This window comes from Camelina sativa, chromosome 17 (assembly GCF_000633955.1).
Source record: "Camelina sativa cultivar DH55 chromosome 17, Cs, whole genome shotgun sequence".
Lineage (NCBI taxonomy): Eukaryota > Viridiplantae > Streptophyta > Magnoliopsida > Brassicales > Brassicaceae > Camelina > Camelina sativa.
Genome location: NC_025701.1, coordinates 31,784,989 through 31,808,167, shown reverse-complemented (window position 1 = coordinate 31,808,167; position 23,179 = coordinate 31,784,989). Strand labels below are relative to the sequence as shown.

Sequence of the window (23,179 nt, the reverse complement as noted above, 5' to 3'; positions counted from 1 at the left end):
CTGTCTGATCTTTCTTCCTAGTTCTTTTCTTGTCTCTTCGCATTTGTTTCTGAGATTTATCTCATCTTCTTGCTGCTGCATTATCGTGCTTATAACCGCTGCAAAATTGATTATGGCAGTTCTAGCCATTTCGTCGGGGATTTTATCTAAACGATCATACCAAACGGTGAGGAGTTTTTGGATTGCGGGATTGGGAACTCGAGGAGGGGAAGATACTTTCTCCTTGAGTGTGCTTTCGATAGGTATGAGATTTAGCTTTATCCATCCGGCAAGTGCTTTTATGTATTCTTTCTGATGATCTACCATCCTGCAAAACTGTGTGTGCCATTCTTGAACCACCGCCAAGAGCTGGATAGTACGTTCGTGATGATGATCATTTGTTTCTTTCACAGTTTGCGAAACGTCTAGAGACCTCAAAACCTTTGAGATCTCAGCTTGTCTTTGATGATGCAAATGCATCATTTCCCACATCTTCCCCATCCTGCAAAAGAAATTCCATAAGAACTCAATTTATTTTCTTTCTAAACCATTTATCAATAACAACATCTACCAAGAAGTGAAACTTACGCATCAACAAGGTGAAGGAGCTTTAGGTATAGTTGTTCATCCCGAAGACGATTGATTTCTGAAACTGTGGAGTCCATGGATTGCATATCAACAATGTATCTTGTATGCAAATGACTAACCGCTGCTTTGGCTCTCTCTAATGAATCCGAGTGACCACCTCGTTTCTTCACCCGATTCAAATGAGCAACCTTTTTCTGGTACTCGATTTTCATGAGCTCACCGGCCTATATCCAACAAAAGTTCATCATCCCAAAATCAGACTTCCAAAAGAAACAAACAACATCTTTGCTAACACATAAGTTACCAAAAACAATCAAAGAGACATATATCAAGTTCACAAACATAGCTACAAGAATCTTTCCTCAAGAAGTTATAAACAAGCACAAGCACTTGAAAGAGACAAGTGTGATAATGGTTACCTTGACTTCATCGTAGAGCTTCTTCTCCCATGCTAGCAATTTGTCAAGAATAGTAGCGTGAGTTTCATTCTCTTCCAAATCGACATCATCTTTCCCATCATCAGCATTTGGTATTCCTCTAAACGATCTATTCCATGTAATTACACGCATCACTCTAGCAGAGTGATCAATATGCCCTGCCACAACAACACATCAACTAGTATTTTAACTAACCACCAATGGAAAGATCATAAAATTGGTGGTTGCATCAAATTACCTCGGTTATCTGCAAAATTAGAATGGTAATGGAGCCTAGTAGCTTCAAGCATCTTAGAAACCTCATGAGCACTTTCAGAAGCTTTCAAGAAACTATCATCAAGCTCATTGAATACATTCCCCAAATTCGCCGTCCCAGGCATTCTCATTCCTCTCCTCTCTCCGGCCATCCCCATCACTTTACTCTTCTTCATCCCTCTCAAATTAGTAACTTTTTCCAATTCAACAACACTCACTTCCTCCACTCTCTTTGGTCTTTCCTCCACCGGAGGAGCTTTCCGTTCTTCTACCGCCTCTTCTTCTTCTTCCTCTTCTTCATCATCATCGTCATCATCATCATCATCATCATCATCATCATCATCTTCCTCTGTAACCGGTGAACGTGGTTGAGGAGGGAGAGGCTTTGCAACCTGTGGTTGTGGAGGAGTGTCTTCTAAGGTGGTTCCAGGCATAGTCTCAACATTAGGGAAGAAGTAATCGTAGAAAGGTTGCTGCTGCTGTTGTTGATGCTGCTGCACACGTGGCGGAGGAGTTGGCCGTGAATTCGTCGACGGAGGAGGTGGCGGCGCCTTCTCCTCCAGGTGATGATGATCATCAATCGTACTACCTCCACGGCTCTTCGATTTCCTAATCAAACGGTCACGATTCTCCTCCACTTCGGAGTCATCATCATCGTCGTCGCCGTCGTGATCTAGGTGTCCGTCTTCTTCAATTCCGTTGAGACCGTTCCCAGAAGGACCACCACCGGATCTACCGTTCATCTCCGGCATAGTAGCAGCGCGTTGAAGAGGAAGCGGCGGAGGTGGAGGAGGAGGAGGAAGAGTATCAGGAATCGGGTCGGCGGAGGAAGAAGAAGGAGGAGCGGGGGGATTAGAATTAGAAACCGCGTCGGCGACGGAAGTAGGAGGAGGAGGAGAAACAGCGGTGGGAAGGGAGGAAGTAGAAGCGATAGCAGCAGCAGCAGCTGCGGAGGAGGAGGAGGAGTGATGATGATGATTAGAGACTAAAAATTCGCCGTGGGAGTAATCGGAGAGAGCAGCTCCGGTGTTTTTAAGAGCCATGGCGTAAGCAGAGTGAGCGGCGGCGAAAGCGTTACGAGCTGTTACGGCATCTTTCATTAATTGTTTTCGTTCTTTGCAACGTGTCACTGCTTCTTCGTTCTCGATCTTTGACTGAGCACAACCCATCCCTCTCTTCTCTCTCTGATACTACGTACTACTAAACTCAGTTCAGATCGATCGGAGAGAGAGATGCAACTCGAAAGCTTTAGAGTTAAGTTTTTGCGAAGGGAATAATAATAGAGAGAGGGGATTGGATACGACGTCGTTACAGTTGTTAGAAAAGGCGATTAACGCTTTTTCTATGTTCTTGGTTAAGTTTTCCATTTTGCGTTGGGCTACTTGAGAAGGTAATGACGTGGATAAAGTTAAAAAAAAGGGAACAAGCGAATATAACGTTTTTTTATTTTTATTTTTTACTTTTGAATTTTAGTTATTTGTCGTCTTAAAACCTTTTGTATCAATCACTATTCAATATTTAAAAGATCATAATGTCTTCTTTCTTTTTTTTGTCTACTGAAAAGTAAAAACCATATATGGATTTATTGATAGGTATGTAGGATGGTTGTATTCTTTTATTTGGGTTAATGTTTTAATTGACACAAAATGATGTAAAAAGAAATGTTAAGCCGACACAATAAATGAGGATAAAAAGACATATGTATATAGCATAACCAGTCATATTTGCAAAACAATAGTTTTGAAAGAAAAACAATAATATACGTCGGCTTGGAACAAAAGATTTATAAAATATAACAATTTGAATTAAATTCTTATACTATTATTTTAATTTCTGCGTTAGTTGAAAACTCGTATCAAAAAACAAACGGTGAATATAAAAGTCCAAGAAATAGGAATAGAAGAATGGAAATGTGGAAAAGAAGGGAAACAAGAAAACAAACAAATATTAATGGCAGAGAAAGCAAAACACAAGCTTCAACTTGACCTTAAAATATGTCTAGAGAGTAGAGACTAGGTTGTATAACTTGTAACCTTTTAATTTTTTTTTTTGAGGCTTAAACCAGAAGCTTCATATGCCTTAGCCTAAGGTCAGCTTTACCCCTTTTCATATATATGTTTGTTCTTCAATCATCCATAATTTGTTCTTTTCCGTGATGGTAACAAGCTCAGGATCATATGCTTTCCCGTTGATTCGACAAAGCCTATATGGACCAATTCTGAAGATACAACAAGATTGGTCATGGTCACCGTATACCAATCTTAAAAATAAGTCGGTCTCATTAACCAAAAATAAATAAATTAAACCGGTTTGATAAGTATTAATTTAATCAATCCGTTAATAACAGCTTTATCATTAAACTTTCCAGTTTTTTTCTGTGAAAAGATTCAACTACTGGACTAATTACAAAGAACAAAGTCATAAGGATAATTACATATTCAACGAAAATTCTAATAATTAGTAGAATTAATAAGTACTAATTTTAACTGAGAAACCCTTATTAAATTAGTACGTTCTTATCTCCGGCGCATAGCTGCAAGACGAGCGACAACGTCATCATAATCCAAGAGCTTTGGTCTCTGGAACGAAGACGTTCTCTCGTTCTCTCTTGTTGTGGAAACTTCGTTATTGCTTGTGTTTGTGCTTGTGAGACTCTTACTGCCTTGTATTCCAAGGAACCTTGAGTTTTCTCGATCCGTACTCTTTCTATTCTCTTCTTTCTCCTCGTTGTATGGAGGTGAGATTATGCCGTAAGGTAAAATCTCCTTCCTCTTCTTCTTCCTTACAGATTCTCTTCTTAGAGAACTCGGGCTCGAGCTCGAACTAGAACTAAAACTGCCTTTGGACAATAAATCTCCTCTCCAAGTACTCTCTGAAAGAACCGACTCGTCATCGCTTTGATCATCTATGATACTTTTCTCTCTCTCAGTCTTCGGATCATCAGCTCCTCTCTCGATCTTCCCCTCAATCTAAACACTTTTCAGACATTAGACCAAACCAGAAACTAAAAGTATCTATGTTTTACTCTCTAAGTCAAATTTCTAGAACACTTAATTTACCTGCAGAGCTGAAGTCTCTGTGAGTAGCATCAGTTTCAGAGCTGTAGGATCCCAGTTAATGGAAAACTCATTCGCAATATCTTTCAAAGTCTGAATCTTGAGCTCCCGTGAAGGTAGTCTTCTCGATCCAGTTTTCTCAACTAGCTGCATAATTTTTAAAAAGACAGGTACTGTCAGTGCAAGAAATGTGGCAAAGATTAAACAAAGTGTATTTCGATAATAACCAACCTCATGATTTACAGATGAAGCAGTAAAATTTCCAAATCTTTTCGTAAACACGGCTCTAAGATCCTTAAGTTCAGGAACATCAGGAACCCACGCTGTTGCATATATCAGAGAGGAAACAGCTTCTCTGCATTCTTCAGGACATTCCCTAAAAGTAGTCAAGGAAACAAAAGTTAGTAAAAAGACCTTTTGGACTGTAAATCAAGAGATTACAACAAAAGTAAAAAATAACCTTTTCTTCAGCATTAATGGGAGATTTTCAGAGATACAATCGCAGAATCGCTCGATGAGATCGTAGCACGATATTATTCTAAGCTCTTCGAGTAATAGTTCTGCCTGCAAGTAACAAGTAGTTAACAGATTATTAAAAAACCACAATGTAAGAAATGAAGCTCAGTATTATATAATGAGAGAGATAAGCCTTAATTTACTCTTCTATAAGCTTCACAATCTTGCTCATTATTGAGGAAATTGACAATATCTGTTTTATAGTTTCTAACCATCGCAATCCTTTTTTTCCTCACTATATCAAGCCGAATCTTCATGTAGCTGGTTGTAGATTTGCTGCAATTCACCAAGAACAAAGGATTAGTTTTAAAAATTTGTTCAGAAATATTCAAAACATATAAAATTCAAAACAGAGAGACAAAAGACTCTAACACCTTTTTCTGTAGAACTTTGGTTTGAAGCACGTAAGAAGAAACATCTTGTTTTTCGATATCTAGAGGCAAAGAAGATGGTAAACAAAAGACCGAAGGCTTTATATGAAACAAAAATACTGAAGAATCTAAACGTTGGTTTAGTGAATAGAGTTGAAGTAATACTCAGAATCAGAATATAGTAAAAGCTATGAAGCAAAGTAACGAACCAAGAAGTTTCTTCTTAAGAGATAAGAGTAGAAGAAGAAATATATAAAAACTACAAAAGAAGCAAGACTTTTTTCTTGAAACTTTTTGGATATGAGGGTCTTTATTTATACAACTACTTCTATTACATATTAAAAATGTGAGACTTTGGGAACAAGCTTAGTGGATTATACAGAACTACTTAGTTAACAAGGACTTCAGCTGGAATCCTATAAACTTCCAAGAACCTTCTCTAATACGACAAGGTTTATCCTTTCACATTTCCATGGAAAGTAATTGGACAATGAAATGTCTCCTAAGATTCGATTCTACCAGTCAAAACAAAAAGTGATAGAGAGCGAAGAACGCTAGATCTCTAGGAGAACTCGAACATAAGCTAATAAATCTAATGACAAACTCTTAGGGTTGAGAGTCATAGGCTTTACACAAAACTCTCTACAAACTTGTTTATTCAATAATCAATAATTGCTCATACATGTGAAGGTTCATCCCTTTTATATTATCCTTCATGATAAATTCAAATCTAAAACTATGGGAACCAAATATTCTAATCCTAATCCTTTTGGAAATAAATATCAATTAACATAAGCTAATAAATCTAATGGATCCAAATCCATAAACAGCAACGTAAAGCCCATCAAATGCTGCATCAAAAAGTGTCTTATTATTATTGGTACTTTATGTTATAAGTTATTTCACATCTAACGGTTGGACCAATTGCTGAAGCTGATGAACAACATGAGACATCCTTGGACGCATCGATGGCACATTCTGAGTACAAGTATAAACCAAGTCCACAACTTTCTGAACCACACTCGCTTCCGGTAAACCGCAAGTGATAACCGGATCAAGAATCTCTAACCACATATTAGCCTGAACCAACGGTGTTGCCCATTCGAATATGCTCTGCCACCCAACCGAAGAGCTAACCGCTTGAGTCGGTCTACGGCCGCTTACAATCTCAAGCAAAAGGACTCCGAAGCTGTAGACATCACTCTTTGTGGTGAGCTCGTTTCTGTATACGTATTCAGGTGCTAGGTAACCATAGGTTCCACCCGCCATGACAGTTCTCTCTTGCATTATTTCCCAAGGAACAAATTTTGAGAGACCAACACCCATTAAATGAGCTCCAAACTCCTCATCAAGCAGTACATTGCTCGCACGGATGTCACGGTGCACCACTTGTGGTTTGACCTTGTCGTGTAGAAACCTGTTTTTATCAACGTTAACAGAAGTTAAGCTCAGATCTGATCATAAATTCTATAGTACTAAAAGATTTGACTTACGCTATTCCTTGGGCAAGAGTTGTGGCTATGTTCAATCTCATGTTCCAGTCCAAACTCCTACCACCTCTAGGGACATGGTGTAGCCATCTATCGAGCGGTCCACTAGCTATGAACTCATAAACAATGAAACGTTCTCCATGATCATAACAACAACCTTTGATAGCCACCACATTCGGATGATGAAGTTTAGCAGCTCTTCTAATCTCAGAGTAGAACTCTTTCTTCCTCTGAAAGCTAGACCTTTTCAATCTCTTAACCGCCACTTTAGTCCCATCTGATAAACCACCGCTATATGTTCCACCGGTTTTTGCATCCCCGGCCAGACGGTTCCCTTCACTGAAGTTCTTCGTCATTGATCTCAGTTCTTCGCTAGTGAAGATCTTCCATGAAGGAGGAACTAAAGCTGAAGAAGATGACGAAGCTGGATTTGATACTTTCCGGGATTTACGCCGTTTCTTGCTTCGTTTGTAGACAAGGAGCCATAATATGATGGCAAATGTGGTTAAGAGAATCAAACCGCTGACAACACCAAGGATGATTACATATTTATGACAATTGCGACATTTAAAATCTGCAAAGAAGATAGATTATGCAGATTAAGATCTCTCTAGAGACAATACAAAATGCCTACAACACCTAAGTCCTTAGTGTATTCATTTACTCCCTAATAATGTTTCCTAATAATGAACAAATGCAAAATATAGAAGAAAGAGAGAGGTAGTAATAGAGAGGCCATTACCAGAATCAACCGTGCAAATGAAAGCACGAGACACGTTACATCTTTCACCAAAGATTGGCGTTGTTGAACCATTTGTCACAGCTATACATATATTAGCACGAGAAGACAAACTGCCATTGCCATTGCCACAACGGGTACGAACTGGAACTTTAGGAAACATGGATTGGTTCCATTGAGGCGTCTTGGGATCAGACCAGCTCCAATGGAAAGCCGAGGTAGAAGAAGAAGAATTCAGACTTCTTCCTCCAATCCAACAGTTCCCATTGCATAGTTTCTGAACAAAGCTGAGTTCTTTGCTCGATGCAAGTGATGCTAAATGACCACCATAGGTTCTACAGAACGTTTCTGACTTCTCCCATGAAGTTGAGTTTCTAAAGTAGGCATAGCATTTCGTTTGGTTCGATCCAATGACCCAATCGGTAGGACAAGACACTGTACATAGAGAAGAAGCACTAACAGTAAATACACTGAAATCATATCTACAGAAAATGTTCACATCAGTCCACAAAGATTACAACTTTATACCTTTGTTAGATCGTTTCTTGATATCAGTTACATTCTGAGTTGATTCACTTAATATCTGAAAAAAAAAATTCACCTTTCTTGATCAATCAACTATAGAAGATTCGAGCAAGTTCAAAAACCCTAGTTCTTGAATCTATTACACACTTACAGTATCAAAGGACGCAAGATAAAGAAGAGCCAAACAAGAAATCAAGAACAGTGCTTGTTTCCGGTTAAAACCCAACTTAAGCTCCATAGCTACCTACAACTTCACAAAACCCTGAAAAAAAATTAAACGTAATTAGCCTCAAATTTGCCAAATCAGAGACCCGTATAAGCTTAATTGGGAAAGTGGAAACTACCTACCGTGTTAAGTCATACCATCGGGAAGAATATGATGTTTAAGAAAGAGTAGTGTTTAAAATGGGTCTTTTCGTTGCTCATATGGTTTTCTAATTCTTTATGTGATAGATGAATCGCAGAGTCCCGACAGAGAGAGAAGGAAAGGGTTTTAATGGCGAATTAATGGCGGAGACAGGAGATGGACTTCGGACAAGTCAGTGGGTAGTTCGGAAAATGAAATCTTCTTCTTCTTTGTTTCTTCCTTTATTAGTTTACGACCCTTGTATTACTTGATATCTACAACCTCTCACCCTACATTATCATTATGTACTATTACAACCTGAGTATTTGGTGATTATTTTGTTTACTAAATACTAAACAAGTTGTAACATATTTATGGCTATGGTTGTACTATTACAACCTTCTTTGTTGTTGCTGATTTTGAAACTAGAGGTGGTTTTAATTTTTATGTTTTGAATTTATCAGTGGTATCTTTGAAGTCTACCATTCAGTTTATGGGTATGTATATGAATATAACTCATACAACATAAACAAAACAAAAAAGTATTTAGAGTTTGAGATATGGTGGATGATGATGAGAGAATGATAATTTATAAGATTTCAAAGGATGGAAGTTACATTTCTAAAATAAATTAGAAAAGTTACAATTATAATTTATAGTATGTTTGAATGGAAAAAAATTATCAATTCATAATTTATGTAATTTCAGTTACAATTTAGTAGTAAAATATGGATTTAAAGTATAGATTAATGTATTTTATTACATTTTTATTTAATTAAAAATAAATATATTTTTTATAGAAATTAAATGCTAAATGGACCAATACAAAAATAGTGAAATCTTACTTTTATGTATAAGATTTAAGAGATTAATCACATTTCAACATAACTTTATTGGGCTGTCTTATACTCAAAGCCCAAATATATTTACGATTGTTAGTGATATTCTTTATTATTAATTCTGATTACAAAATAAACAACGCTCTCTCTGAAATCGAAGGAACCAAGAAAACAGATTTCTAATTTCATTCACTCATTATCTCTCTCCCTCTCATGTTCGCTCGCCCTTAGTTCTGTGGCTTGAATGCTTGATTGATATGGAAGCAATGATAGAGTAATCAATCAGTAATTTTGTGACAACGGTGAGATCAATGACTACCGAAATTGAAACCTACCAAAACTCCGCTCGACTTCCGTTAATGCAATTGAACCATCGGCGATGATTTTCGGTGGGTTTGATCAAAGAATTTAGGGATCTTGTTTCTCTTTCCAACGTCGGTGTTTTAGTTTTTAGATCCTTAGGGTTTCAAAACAATTTAGGCGTTCTAACAACAAGGCAGAGAGACCATGTGCAACTCGAGTACGATGAACGAGAAGAAGAGATGTAACGACTCAACAAGTTTTATAAGCCGGAGACCTCTTCTACGGAGTTTGGAGCCAAAGAGGTGGATCTAATTGCCAATAGTTTTAACCATTCGCTTAAAACAAAATTCAGTAATATTGAAATAGCTTTAATCATGCTTTTGATTTGGGACATGTTAGCTTGAATTTGGTTTGGCTTCTAGACAATACCTTGTTCATGCGGGTTAATCCCAATTCAGGTTCCTAGTCAAGGGCATGGAAAGCAAATGCCTCATCTTGGTCGAGGTAATTCAAATTACCTCGCTGTATGTCATTGTCCATGTCCCTGATGATAGGATGAATATGAAATAGCCCCAATTTGGTTAACTCTCGAGTTCCTTGTCACTGAGCTGAAAACAAATGTCTCGTCTCAATCAAGGTAATCAAAATTACCTCTCTGAAAATGTCCATGTCCATGATGGTAGAATGAAAAGGAAAAGACAGACCCAATTCGGTGAACTCTTGGTTTTCGAGTCACCAAGCTGAAAACAAATGCCTCGTCTCGGTTAAGGTAAATAAAAATTCAAAATTAGGGAAATTTACACAATGACACACTTTCTATAAAACTTCTTTCACTTTATGCTATTATAGCACTTTTTCTATTGTTCACCATTTTTATGACGATTTTTCACTTACTCAAATTTAAACAAAAAAACAAACTAAAAAGTAACCAAATCAAATATATTTTTGTCTCTTTTTCATTCTTCTCTCTCACTTTGTTACTTGCTTTCTCTTTCTCAACCAAATAAAAAAGTAAGATATAAGACAATTCACAATTTACATGATCAATATCTCATTAGATTATCTTTCTCTTTATCATCAACATATTCTTAACTCTTATTTATACTTCTTGCTCAAAAAAAATTAGAGATATTATTTTGAATAACTTTTTACTAATTGTAGCTAAATAACTTGTATGATCATGATGTGTTTATGTATGTTTTTTAATTTGCTTCTTTTTAATTAAATTTTATTATTTTTTAATATAGTAGAAAGTCTAATCCAGAAAATATTAATTTGAGATGATTGACTAAATAGTTGCTCTTATTTGTGAGATTTAAACAACATAATTTATTTATTGTTTTTCTTATGTTCTATTTATTTTCAAGATTTATTAGTTTCAAAAATTGTAAGTCAACCAAAAGCATAAAAGTTGCGTAACAAAAGACTGAAATGGTAGTTACAAAAATATTTTCCACCATGTTAAGAAGCCTAAACTATGTTCTCTTAAAGTTGATGTCCACGAGACAATTACCATATGGTCAGTTTCTTTGTGGCATCAACAACCATTTCTTATATATTATCTTTCTTCTCTATATTGTTTACTCTAAAACATTATCTTGCAAAATTATTGCTCCCTCCTTTGGACCATCTAAAAAAACAGTACATCAGACTAAAATGTATATATGTATTTAATTGTATGAGAATAATAGTCATGTATGTTAACATATTCATACTCAATCTTCTTCTTGTTAACCATGGACACTAAATTCGAAAACACAACCCTTAACTGTAAAAACTTATTATACTAAACATGAAACTCTAAACCTTAACTCCTATCTATCCACTCAATTTTAAACTTCAAACTCAAAATCATTTAACCATACATTCGATACTAACCTTAAACTCTTAATCCTTAACCCTAAATTCTAAACCGTAAACTTAATTTGACATAAATTAACAAAACTTAGCTAAAACTAAAGATTTTTTTTATAGAAACCATATTATAACTTGAACAAAAAAATTTCATTTAATTATTGTTTACATCAAAACATTTTTGGTTTGAGTTATGGATTCCATCATGTGGATGAAGTGCTATGGATACCGATTAGTTATATATTATGGCTACACTTCCAACCAAACTCAAAACTTTCAGATTCTTATAAATAGAGATTCGTGGACAACATTGTTATGTAAGCAAGTAGACATGACTTCGTGGACACCTTAGTAATAATTTTTCACCATGTAAAGAAACCTAAACTACGTTCTCTTAAAGTTGATGTCCACTACACCTTGTAATTTTTTTTACGGTAACTGGTGAACCGATGATTGTTGTGGCTGATGATATTCAAAAAAAATTTTCTTTTGATCATACCAGAACAAAAAACAAATGAACAAATGTGAAAGTTAATGTTCAAGAGATAATGACCATATGGTTAGTTTATTTGTGGCATCAACAACCATATGGTCAGTTTATTTGTGACAATAACTCCTATTTTTTTTTTTAATTACTCTTCAATCTCGATAATTTTTCCAAATTTCAAGATTTTGATTTGATTCCTTGTATTATTTGTCTAAAGCAAAGATCTTTTGTTTTGTTTATTTGGATCTTCTTATTGTAAATTAAGATTTTTAACTGAAACTCTAATTAAGATTCCAATAATTAAAAAAGTCAAAACCTTTGTCCCATATTGAACAGACATACGACAAAGCCAAGACTACCAAAATTCTAGAAACAAAAAGTCTAATAGTAAAAGAAAATCTGAGATACACCAATCGTCATGTTCTTCTTCTTCCTCTCCACAATATTAAACCCTCAGAATTACAAAGAGGTTTTTCAAAAAAAAAAAAACTGAAGAAATCAAATCATTAGAGTTGTAAAAAGAGATTTCTAGTTTGATGGCATTATTGTTAATAAAGTTATAGCTAGAGGATAGTATAGCTAATAGACATAAAAAAAAGTGTTCAAATAGTAAAAAGTGTGTCAAATGATAAATATTTTTTTAAAAGTGTGTTAGAGTGGAGATATTCATCAAAATTACCTCTCTAAATGTTCATGTCTGTGATGGTAAAATGAAAAGAAAAAGACAGTCTCAATCCTGTCAACTCTGGGGTTTTTAAACATTGAGCTGAAAACAAATGTCTCTTCTTTGTTAAGGTAATTAAAATTACATCTCTGACAGGGACTCTGAATGTCCCTGTCCCTCTCCATTTTTCTGATGGTAGAATGAAAACACGACAGTCAATATCATGCATATTACCTTTGCTTAAGTTGATATACTTTGTTCATGAATGAAGATGAATTCATATAGGTTGTTACTGTTGAATCTGGAAAAGATAGTAAATAACTTGATCAATTGTATATTTTTAAATCCAAATCAAAGGGTTCAGTTTGAAGTTATTTTGTTTTATGGTTCTGAATACTTTCAGTTTGGATATTTATTTTATGCTTTCCTTGTAACTTTTGTTTCCTATGATTGGTGTTGATTTGTTATACTTGGTCTATAAAATTGACCACTTCTTACAGTTGAAGTTGAATAACACATGAATCTCTTAATTTTGTAAATGTTTTGTATCTGATTTTGACTGAATATGTTTCTTGTTGATATTCTTGTTATGGTCTTTCCTTGGTTATTCGTGTGTCATCCACAATTGGATGAAATCTTAAGATGTTTTTATTCCTGTTACGATCTTCAACTTGTGAAGTTTGCATTCACTCATTTTCTAATGTTTGTGCTCATTTTTTTAAAGCAGATTGCTAAAATTTATCACTTTTTTTTTTTGAATAAAATGTAAAATTTATTCGAAAAAACTTTTTACATCTGCTTTATGCTGAGTGTTTGAGAGTGTTTGAGATTTTAGCTATCTGAGACTAAAAATAAAGAATAAAGGAAAAAATTATCTTGAGGCGAGCCATTGTTCCATTGCAGCCGTGTATTTGCCTTTTTCTTGAGTGTAGATGGAGAGCAGCCTGTCTCTGACATTCCGGTCCAAGAGTTTGATAAGAAGAGGAGCAGGGGTTGGGGCTTCTCCTTGTCTTCTACTATTTCTTTCCTTCCATATGGTGTGAACTGTGGCCTGAAAAGTGTAGCGCAAGAGGTAGAGAGTGACCGGGGTGAGCGTGTCATCCGTGAGTAGAGAGAGGAGCTGGTCCCATGAAGTTGAAAAGCTGTTGAGTAGAAGATTTGATGTGAGGCCTGTCCAAATTTCTGTGGAGAAAGGACAGGAGAAAAACAGATGGTTCCTTGTTTCTAGAGAGCACGAGCAGAGAGCACAGGATGTGGTGTAATTTCCTCCCCAGGATTGCATACGGTCGCCTGTGGAGAGCCTATTCAACGTGGCTAACCAAGCAATGAAAGAGTACTTTGGTGTCGCTTGCGAGAACCAAATCCCTATCACCCAGTCTTTTTTATCATGACATTCCCGTAGCTGCAACCATGTCTCCCTTGTGGTGAATTTAGTTGTGAAACGACCTCCTTTCCCTTTCCATAAGACTATATCAGCTGCTATACTAATAGTTTTTGTGTTTGCTATACTAATAGTTTTTTATCTAGTTTTGCTCGTCAAAGTTCCACAAAGGACTGAGTTTGTGAGAGTAAACGTATTGGTTAGTGTAGTGTCTTTAGGTGACTAGACTGAACATGATGCGACTCATGTCTACATCTGTGACTGTGTTAACATTATTCATATCAATTGTCTATTTTAATATTTGGTAGGATCTTGATTCTTTTATACAAAGATCAAAAGCTGCATTTCTTTTCTTTTATTTGTGACATTCAAATTCGTTTAGAAGAGTAAGTTGGAGACAGAGGCTACCGGTTGAGCCGTCACCGCAGCCACTAGTTTCACCGATGAATCTAGTAATAGGACAATCCCTAATTAACAAGACAAGAAATTAAAGCCATCATTAACAACTACAAGAGGATTATGTTCAGCCCTCAATTACTACCTAAGCTCTAATTTTTGTGTCTTGTTCGGAAATACTCTTAAACGCTGAAGCATTCATTGTACAAACGCTTTTTTTGGGTTGAATAAAATTTTACATTCATTAAAAAAAAGACAGAGTCTAACATATTATGAAATTAGTTCTTAAAATATTAAAAAAAAAAAAAAAAACAATCAACTTTAAAAAGAGGGATCAAATCGTTGACATGGTAAGAAAATCGAGAGGATTCTATTTCAAAATCAGTAAAATCTTAACAAGAACACAATAAAATAATTTGTTGGAATATATCGTTTTTTTTTTTAAAAAAAGAGGAAATTATAAAAGAAAAAAAAGAATAAATATGGAAAATTCAAGAAAAGAGAAAAAACTCAAGACAAATGGAAAAGAAAGAAAAAGGAAAATCGCAAGAAAATAAGGGTTACTAGTACATTTTTTTGTTTCAACTCTGATGAAATCTATAAATAAAGCTCTTGCGTTAAGATCAGTTGAAAACTCGAAATCATAATAACAAAGAGAACCAAAATAACCTAAAGAGAGAGACAGAGAATTTTTATAAGCAAACCAACTTGTTCTTCTGATAATGGGAATTGTCTCGGAACCTCGTTGTCCCAAAAGCGTCGATGGGATTAGCATTAACCCTAAAGGGACGACCTTCGATAGGTTGCTATGTGAGATCGATTCTTTCGAAAAGAATCTTAAAGCCACCTTCGATAGCTTTGTGTGTGAGATGGAATCTTCGGAAAAGAAGGTCAAAGCCAAATTCGATAGCTTTGTCTGTGAGATCGAATCTGTGGAAAAGAAACTCAAAGCCTTTTCAAAGCTTCTTCCCCAGCCATGTACTGAGAAAACAACAACCTTACGGACGGGAAGGAGAGTCAGAGGATTTGAAGATGTAGACGACGAAGAAGAAGATCGTACTCATATTTGTACTACCACCTATGAGTTATACTTGAGTGACGATGATGAGTTTGATCGTGAACTTGATCTGTATATGATGAACAAGATGGGTCTGGCTGAGAGTGCTCTGTACGAGATGATCAACAACGATCAAACCGAAGATATTATGAGTGAAGTATCAGTTTTTGAAACAGAGTTAATGAATGAGATTGAAACTTCTCCCTCTGCAATAGAGATCTTGAGTGATTATGAGTTTGACCGTGAACTTGATCTGTATATGATGAATAAGATGGGTCTGGCTGAGAGTGCTATATACGAGATGATCAACAACGATCAAACCGAAGATATTATGAATGAAGTATCAGTTTCTGAAACGGAGTTAATGAATGAGATTGAAACTTCTCCCTCTGTAATAGAGATCTTGAGTGATTATGAGTTTGACCGTGAACTTGATCTGTATATGATGAATAAGATGGGTCTGGCTGAGAGTGCTCTATACGAGATGATCAACAATGATCAAACCGAAGATATTATGAATGAAGTATCAGTTTTTGAAACAGAGTTAATGAATGAGATTGAAACTTCTCCCTCTGTAATAGAGATCTTGAACGACAACTTCAAAATCAGCGAAAAGTTTCTGAACAAGAACTTACACAAGAGAAGGATGTGAGAGAAATTGATTTGATGTTGGTGAAGCAGAGATTGAAGTTCTCTGACTAGTGTAGAATGATTGATACAATGAGGTTCTGTGTTTGTTTATATCTGATTTCTAGATAAACTTATGTCTGAGATCTGTCAGGTTTGTCGTAATGCATATTTTATTAGATGGATTTATAATGCATTTTTCTCACTGTGGTTCCTTTATTCCAGTTACTCATTTGTCTTACACTTTGTATCACCTTGTTGTTTGTTACTTTCCTGGTTCTCTTACTCTTTGCTGCATATATTGTATGCCCTTTTATTTTACAAAGCAAAATTCAGTGAATATAAACTTCACAAACTATAGTTTACAAAGCAAAATTCTCAAGTTCTCTTCTGTTCTCACTTTTGACCAAAATACTTCTGCCAATACTCAAAGCCATGTCTTTGCACAAACACAAACACACACAAACAAAAACCTTGTTAGCCCTGCTTGAAGAAGATAACAAAGAGATGAAGGCTGAGACATGGCTTACTTAATGAAGCGTCATGTTGCTTAAGCTTCTTGAAACTTAAACGTCTACAACGATTAGTGTTTATACTGAATTAATAAGAAGATAAGCCAATCTTCTTGTCTATGGTGCCAAGGATTACAAAACAAGCCTTAAGGTGTTGATACGAGTGCCCTCTGCCTTCGCACGCTTTGGCACCTTTGAGTGTGTATCTCCTCATCAATAGCAACGATCCATGCTTTAATGTCAAACTTTGTTGTGTCTCTCTGCTGTTTTTTATGTTGGTTCAAATGATTATTTTTTATTTCTAAAAGAATATTTTTAAAGTGTAATTGATGTAATTTCATTAACATTGTAAAAACAGAAAACTAACAGAAACATTTTAAGAAAGAAACGATAAATTGGACAAGATAATCGTTGTCATCAATTATAAATTCTCGACCGGTTAATCTTTCTAAATGAAGATTCCGGGGAAGAAGACCACTGTAGAAAAGTATGTTGGAGACGGAGGCCACAGGTTGAGCCACCACCGCAGCCACTAGTTTCACCGATGAATCAAGTAATGGGACAATCACCTAATTAAACAAGACAAGAAATTAAAACAAATTAATTAAAGCCATCATATACAAGGTTGATCAAATTCTTATATATATAACATCGACTTGCCATTGTTCCTGTTATTGTAAAAGTAATGGAGGACAAAAAAAGAGAGAAAACGTACCATGAACGAGGAACGACTGATTAAAAAATTTCTCTTGTTTCTTGAGTTGAGAAGAAGAAGCTTAGGTTTATTTATGACTCTCTATCGCATCCAAATCAAACCTTTCTGTTGACGATACTTGGAGAGCAAAAAAGGCATTTATTGATACTTGGAGAACAAAATCACATTTATGGAATAAAATTGCTCCCCAAGTATTGAGAATCAAAAACCACAATTTTCTAAATAGAATTATTTATCCCAAACAGAAGAAAACAAATCGTTTCCGGTTTTAATCTTTCGCAAAAGGGCCAAACACAAAGAAGCTTATTAATATTTATAAAGGCCCATGGGCCCAAATCGATCCAGTAACACAAAATTCACAACCCTAATATAAAGGAGAAGAAACCCTAGCTTTATATAACCTTTTGTTCGTCACTTCCTTCTCTGAAGCCGGAACCCTCAAGGTTGATTCATCTGGAAACTCGCATTTAGCTCCAATGGTAGATTGATCTACGATCCCTCTCTCTCTATCTCTATTTCATCTCTGTTGCTTCCTTGATCTCTTCATTTCACTGATGCGATGTTGTTTTTGTTTTTGAGATTCACAGGGAAAGGGAACGGGAAGTTTCGGAAAGAGAAGGAATAAGAGTCATACACTCTGTGTAAGATGTGGCCGTCGTAGTTTCCACATCCAGAAGAGTCGTTGCTCTGCTTGTGCTTACCCCGCCGCTCGCAAGAGGACCTGTACGTTTCTCTCTTCTCTCCCTCGATATCATTTGCTTCGTTTTCGCTTTGTTTAGTCAATCAATCTCCTAGGTTTAGAAATGGATCATTCTTCATTTCAATCCATTGGTTCTGAATCAGAAATTAGGGTTTTTGTGATTAGGTTTTGGTTTAGGGGATTTGTATTTAGTTTCTATATGACTGTGTAATTACGATATGTTGAGTATTGCGTCTCGTTTGAGAAAGCTTTGTTAGACATATAATGTGTATAATTGAAAAACACTATGAATCTTTATAGGGAGGTGTTACATAACTTTTGTGGTTTGGCCTCTCTTTGGACACATCTTGTGAAGCTTCTCAATTGTATTCAGGTTTTGTAATGTGCCATTTTTTGTGGGTAGTGCTGATTGATGTGTTTGTGTGTTATGTTGTTAGACAACTGGAGTGTGAAGGCAATCCGTAGAAAGACTACTGGAACTGGAAGGATGAGGTATCTTCGCAATGTTCCTCGCAGGTTCAAGACCGGTTTCAGAGAAGGTATTCATCCTTTTTTTTTTTTTTTATTTTTTATTTTATATTCGACTGTTTCCTTTATTTACTTTAAGAAGCGCTGGTCTTTACTATCTTGAATTGTTGTCTTGGATTAGGTACCGAAGCCAAGCCAAGAGTCAAGGCAGCAGCAGCTTAAATTGACTTTTGAGCATCAAGTGGAGAGTTTGGAGAGTTTGTTTGTTGTTAAACTTAGGTTTTGGCTTGCTCTGAGTTTGTTTATTCGAAAGATTATTATTATTATTATTATTATCTAGTACCTGATTATGACTATCTTTTTGTGTGCTCTTTGCTTTTTTTTTTATAAAGTTTTGGACGATATTTGAACTTGAAAGTCTTTTAATTCTGTTGTTATCGTAGTTCATGTTTTCACTAATCATTATGGTTCTTCACCAATTGTGTCCATCTGGCCAACGTAATTTGCTAGTAAAAACTGACCAAAGATTTAGGGGTTTTGTCATGTCCAATAAATTAAATTTTGAGTAATTTCTTTTCTTTTTTATGTATTGAAAAATAATTTTAGAGTTCCTCTGTTTGAGAAAATCATATGGAACTTCTTTAAATTCCGTATTCTTAGGCTCACTGACATTCATAATTAATCTGAGATTATACAACAAAACAACCTAACTAGACAGAAATTGCAAGTAACTCAGATTAATTGACTTTTGAGTCTATATTGGAAATATTATAAATTTTAAAACTTTTAAAATGTTCAAATATTAAAAATGTTTAAACTTTATAGATTGTTTTAAAATATTACAATTACTTAACTTCCATAGAAATTTTAAAATATTATATCTATACTAATAAAAAGTTGAAGTTATAAACTCCTAAAGGTGTCCATAGAGGATTTAAAACAACCAATAGAAGTTAGATATTTCACTAATTAACATTTATTGAAATATAATACTCCTTCTGTCTCACAAAGATTGATATTTTGGGATATATTTTTGTCCCACAAAGATTGATGTTTTGCAAACTTCAAGAAATAATCATCTAAAATATTAAAATTTTTGAATTGTTATTGGTTTATATTTTCTCTCTCTACCAAAAAGTAATTATAAATTAATTAACAAATAAAAACTAAAAATTTTCTTAATATGTGTGAAAGTCTCAAAACATCAATCTTCATGAGACAGAGGGAGTAGTAATCTATCTTATAAAATTTTTTTAGAAAACAAGAGAAGTAAAATCTATAGAAATAAAAGAAATATGTACAACATACCACATCGGCTAGAAAATTTTAGACAAAGGCTGAGAACCATTATAAATAAAACTAATACTCCCTCTGTTTCATAATAAGTGTCATTTTGACACTTTACACACAAATTAAGAAAACATATTTAAATATCTCTTATACCCTTAAAATTGATATTGACTCTTGATATTCTTCAATGAATATGAGGTTAAAGTTGGAAATTTATGCTTAATATTACATTGAAAATCTAAAATGACACTTAATTTGAAACAAAAAAATCAAGCCAAAATGACACTTTTTGTGAAACAGAGGGAGTATGGTTTTAACTATAAATTAGCAAGAAGCTTGATTTATCAGATTTCCAAATTTAAAAGTTTATTTGATTTATTTTAGCATATTAAAAATTTTAAAGGTTTAAATATTATAAATATCTCCATGTTAAACTCAAAAAAACAAATGTTACAGATATTTAAACTACATCTAAATTTTAAAATATGTTAAATTTTTAATCTCTATTAAAAATTTAAAATTTTAAGAATTACTAAATATTATATATCAAATTTTTTAATATCTTGAAAATATCTTACTTATCTCCGTTTGTGCTTTATATCTCTTACTAGTATTTATCCCGTCCTACGTACGGGTCAAATACACACCTAAAATAATATTAGGAATTATATTTTTTTTATTATGTTCTGTATGTTTATTTTTATTTGTTTTCCAAAAAGTATTTCTGTTTTAGCCAATTGATAAGAATGAAACTATGAACTCTTCTCTCTTATCTCTTCTTAATTCCCCCAATACAAACTATGAACCCTAACTGATAAGATCAGAGTTACAGTTCTCCTCTCTTATCACCATGAACAGAGTCGCAGCTCTGATCTAACAAACTCACAATGTTGATCACGCAGGATACTCTTCACAATCCTACACTATTCTTATTTATACTCTAAACTTCACACATGCTTCTCTTTACTCTTCACATGTGCCTCTCACATGCTCTCTTATCACCAATTAAATGGATTGATTTTATAAAAGAAATGTTTTGAAAAAATGATTTTGATACACCAATTTTAATTACACTAAATTGGTTGTGCAACAAAATTTGTAAACTGAAGGAGAGTAAATAGAGTGGCTTTTTTGTCGAGAACACATTCTTAACGTGATGTTTCAAACATTAAATATGTGCAGTAGATTGAAATTGCCTTGGACTGAAATTGAATAGTAAATTAAGAAACATAATTAGTTGATGGAAATAAAAAAAGGTTAATCTTCCCAAAATTAAACTTAAGACCTGAAATATCCAAAAGAGTGTAGAACATAAAAACAAAACAAAAGTGTGAAACACAAAAGATTTAAATAACACTTGTGAAAGGAAGGAACAATAATAAAGCAAAAGAGATTTTTTTAAAAACTATGGATATCATAGAGATATGAAGGACTATGCTGGTTTCTGTCAATTTTAGTCCTACGGTTGGTTTTGACTACCTGCAAAAACCAGTAGATAGCAAGATTCTAGTTTTAGAACCGAGAAGCAAAAAGAAGTATATATTGTTCATGTAAATTGTTTTAGTGAAAGAAAAATCTAAGAGTTAGTACACATGAATTTAATTTTCAATTCGAAGAGAGTACATAGATGTGTGATTATAACTTATAACATTACCTCTCAACTGTGCCTATATTTTGGTAGCACAGGAAGAAAATAGTGGTTGCCTAGTTGGTGCTGCCGGCCATTTGAGTACACGTATGTGAAGATGATGAACTCGAGTACACGCATGTGAAGCAGAAGTAGAATCGCGGCCTCTTATCTTGAAGAACGCTTGTGCGTCCGAAAACGAAAGAGAAGAAACATAATAAAATAATAAAGAGTTTATAAACCAACAATCAAGGTCTTTTGCAGGGAGAAGAAGATAGATTACTGGATTACACACAGAAAATAGTAACTGTTAGTAAGAGTTTATCTTAATCTAAAAAGAATCTGAGGTTTTGTGGTTTCTAAAGAAGATTGCAGAATCGTGTCAATAAATACGGAAGAAATTGGCGAGAAAGGTGGAGTTTGGAGATCGTGGAGAGGTGGAAAAATTAAAACCCTAGTAAAAATAAATTTTAACTGTAGAAATTAACATTTATTTATTTTTTTTTTTGACAACAAAAATAGAATCAGCTCAAAAGAGCCAATTTGGGGGAAAAGAGTTCACAAAAAGAACATGCTGCGGAGAGAGTCTCGCTTGACGAGCCAGAGAATCCGCTTTGACGTTCAAACTTCGGGGAACAAAAGATAGAGAGAAGGAGGAGAACTCCGCTTGGTCTCTAATTTGGGGGAACAAAACATTTATTTATTTATTTTTAAAATAGAATTTGACAAACTTGATTTTTAGCGACGTTACAGTTATGTTTCGTTTGACAACGTGTCTCTAATTTTTTTTTGGAAAAAAAATTTGTGAAACAAAGCTTATGTGGCAAAATTATATTGGCCAGTTGACTTGTGATTTATAATATAAAGGATGAGCTGTAAATTATGCTTTTTTTGTGTATAACTTTACAGATGATTTGATATTCTTGCAGTAAAAATTATATTTTTAAGTCTGTGAAAGAAGGATTAACGTCGCAAAACCTTGATTTGAAGTTATTTGAGTTTAAAGAAGAAGGATCGACAAAAAACACAAATATTGTTTTAACTATACATGTGTTCATATTACTTTTTCTACAAGTAAGAATTTTGGTTTGAGAAGTTTCAAAAAGTGTGGATCTAAAACCGAATAAGTATATAAATGAAATCATCAATAATTGGGTGCATCTGTTGACTATGCTGGTCTTCATGAATTGCACAAATTTTATGAAAAAATAAATAATTTTGGTGCTGGAGTTTGATGGGTTAGTTGTGGTAGTCTAAAAAAATGGTTTTTTCAGTTAAAAGAACATATTAGTTTATACCAATACACTCCACCAAAATGGTTTTTTTAACTATAAATTCTAGCAGGAAGCTTGATTCCGAATTACCAATATACTCTCTGTAATGTTTTGAGAGTGTGAAATATACTAAACTAGAATTTATACCCGAGCATACGCGAGATTTAAATTTAAAATATTTTTATTAATATAAATTTTTAACCTCAAATATAATTATTTAAACTTTTGAGTATAAATCTATATAAACACTAAACTTGATTTACTAAGTGATATATATAACATATACATTGTTAAAGATAATTTAAAGATAAAAAAAAAAAATGGCATCTCTCTCTGAGGGCGACTTGTGTGGCGATTCTTGCCACTGGTTAACTGTCCAGCATCACCGGTGTTTTTCTCCGTTTTGGAGTGTGTTTTCCACCAACAAAACTATCAATCCTTGTTCCTTTACAGTTGGCGGTTTATTTCTATTGGATAAATCTGACAGTTTACTTTCTCCCCTTTCTGCGGGTGATAACCATTTCTTAAAACAGCCATGGATCCACCAGTATAAATTCCTCCTTTTCTCTCAGTTTTTCTCTTCACATTCACTCTCCCGTTACCATTCATCCAATACCTTCCAAACAATGAGCGATTTTCTAAGAAAATCAGTCCAGGATCTTGATCTGGGCATTGATGATGCC

The 23,179-nt window shown here is 34.4% G+C and overlaps 4 protein-coding genes across 6 annotated transcripts; 1 reads left to right on the top strand and 3 right to left on the bottom strand.

Moving 5' to 3' along the window:
- On the bottom strand, positions 7-2,428 carry LOC104758551 (the record flags this gene model as incomplete). Its single annotated transcript, XM_010481437.2, has 4 exons — positions 1,243-2,428; positions 987-1,162; positions 568-791; positions 7-481 (listed from the first exon to the last, which is right to left on the bottom strand). Coding segments are annotated over exons 1-4 (2,061 nt in total), but the record flags the coding sequence as incomplete, so codon positions are not given.
- LOC104758548 lies at positions 3,593-5,747 on the bottom strand. 2 transcript variants are annotated; one of them, XM_010481435.2, is made up of 7 exons: positions 5,412-5,747; positions 5,206-5,264; positions 4,975-5,107; positions 4,776-4,879; positions 4,547-4,691; positions 4,319-4,462; positions 3,593-4,228 (listed from the first exon to the last, which is right to left on the bottom strand). In XM_010481435.2, exons 2-7 carry the CDS (start codon positions 5,247-5,249, stop codon positions 3,776-3,778), a joined length of 1,023 nt encoding a protein of 340 aa, XP_010479737.1. In that variant the 5' UTR covers positions 5,250-5,264; positions 5,412-5,747; the 3' UTR covers positions 3,593-3,775. The 2 variants fall into 2 exon arrangements, with proteins under 2 accessions (XP_010479737.1, XP_019094194.1); XM_019238649.1 differs by having other exon boundaries at positions 5,206-5,747.
- LOC104758547 (C-type lectin receptor-like tyrosine-protein kinase At1g52310) lies at positions 6,028-8,510 on the bottom strand. Of its 2 annotated transcripts, none has more exons than XM_019238648.1 (6): positions 8,301-8,510; positions 8,108-8,218; positions 7,960-8,014; positions 7,435-7,866; positions 6,696-7,266; positions 6,028-6,619 (listed from the first exon to the last, which is right to left on the bottom strand). In XM_019238648.1, the coding sequence occupies exons 2-6, from the start codon at positions 8,192-8,194 to the stop codon at positions 6,100-6,102; spliced, it is 1,665 nt and encodes a 554-aa protein (XP_019094193.1). In that variant the 5' UTR covers positions 8,195-8,218; positions 8,301-8,510; the 3' UTR covers positions 6,028-6,099. The 2 variants fall into 2 exon arrangements, with proteins under 2 accessions (XP_019094193.1, XP_010479736.1); XM_010481434.2 differs by having other exon boundaries at positions 8,305-8,509.
- Positions 17,510-18,722, top strand: LOC104758546 (60S ribosomal protein L37-3-like). Its single transcript, XM_010481433.2, has 4 exons — positions 17,510-17,616; positions 17,725-17,860; positions 18,275-18,376; positions 18,487-18,722. Exons 1-4 carry the CDS (start codon positions 17,614-17,616, stop codon positions 18,525-18,527), a joined length of 282 nt encoding a protein of 93 aa, XP_010479735.1. The 5' UTR covers positions 17,510-17,613; the 3' UTR covers positions 18,528-18,722.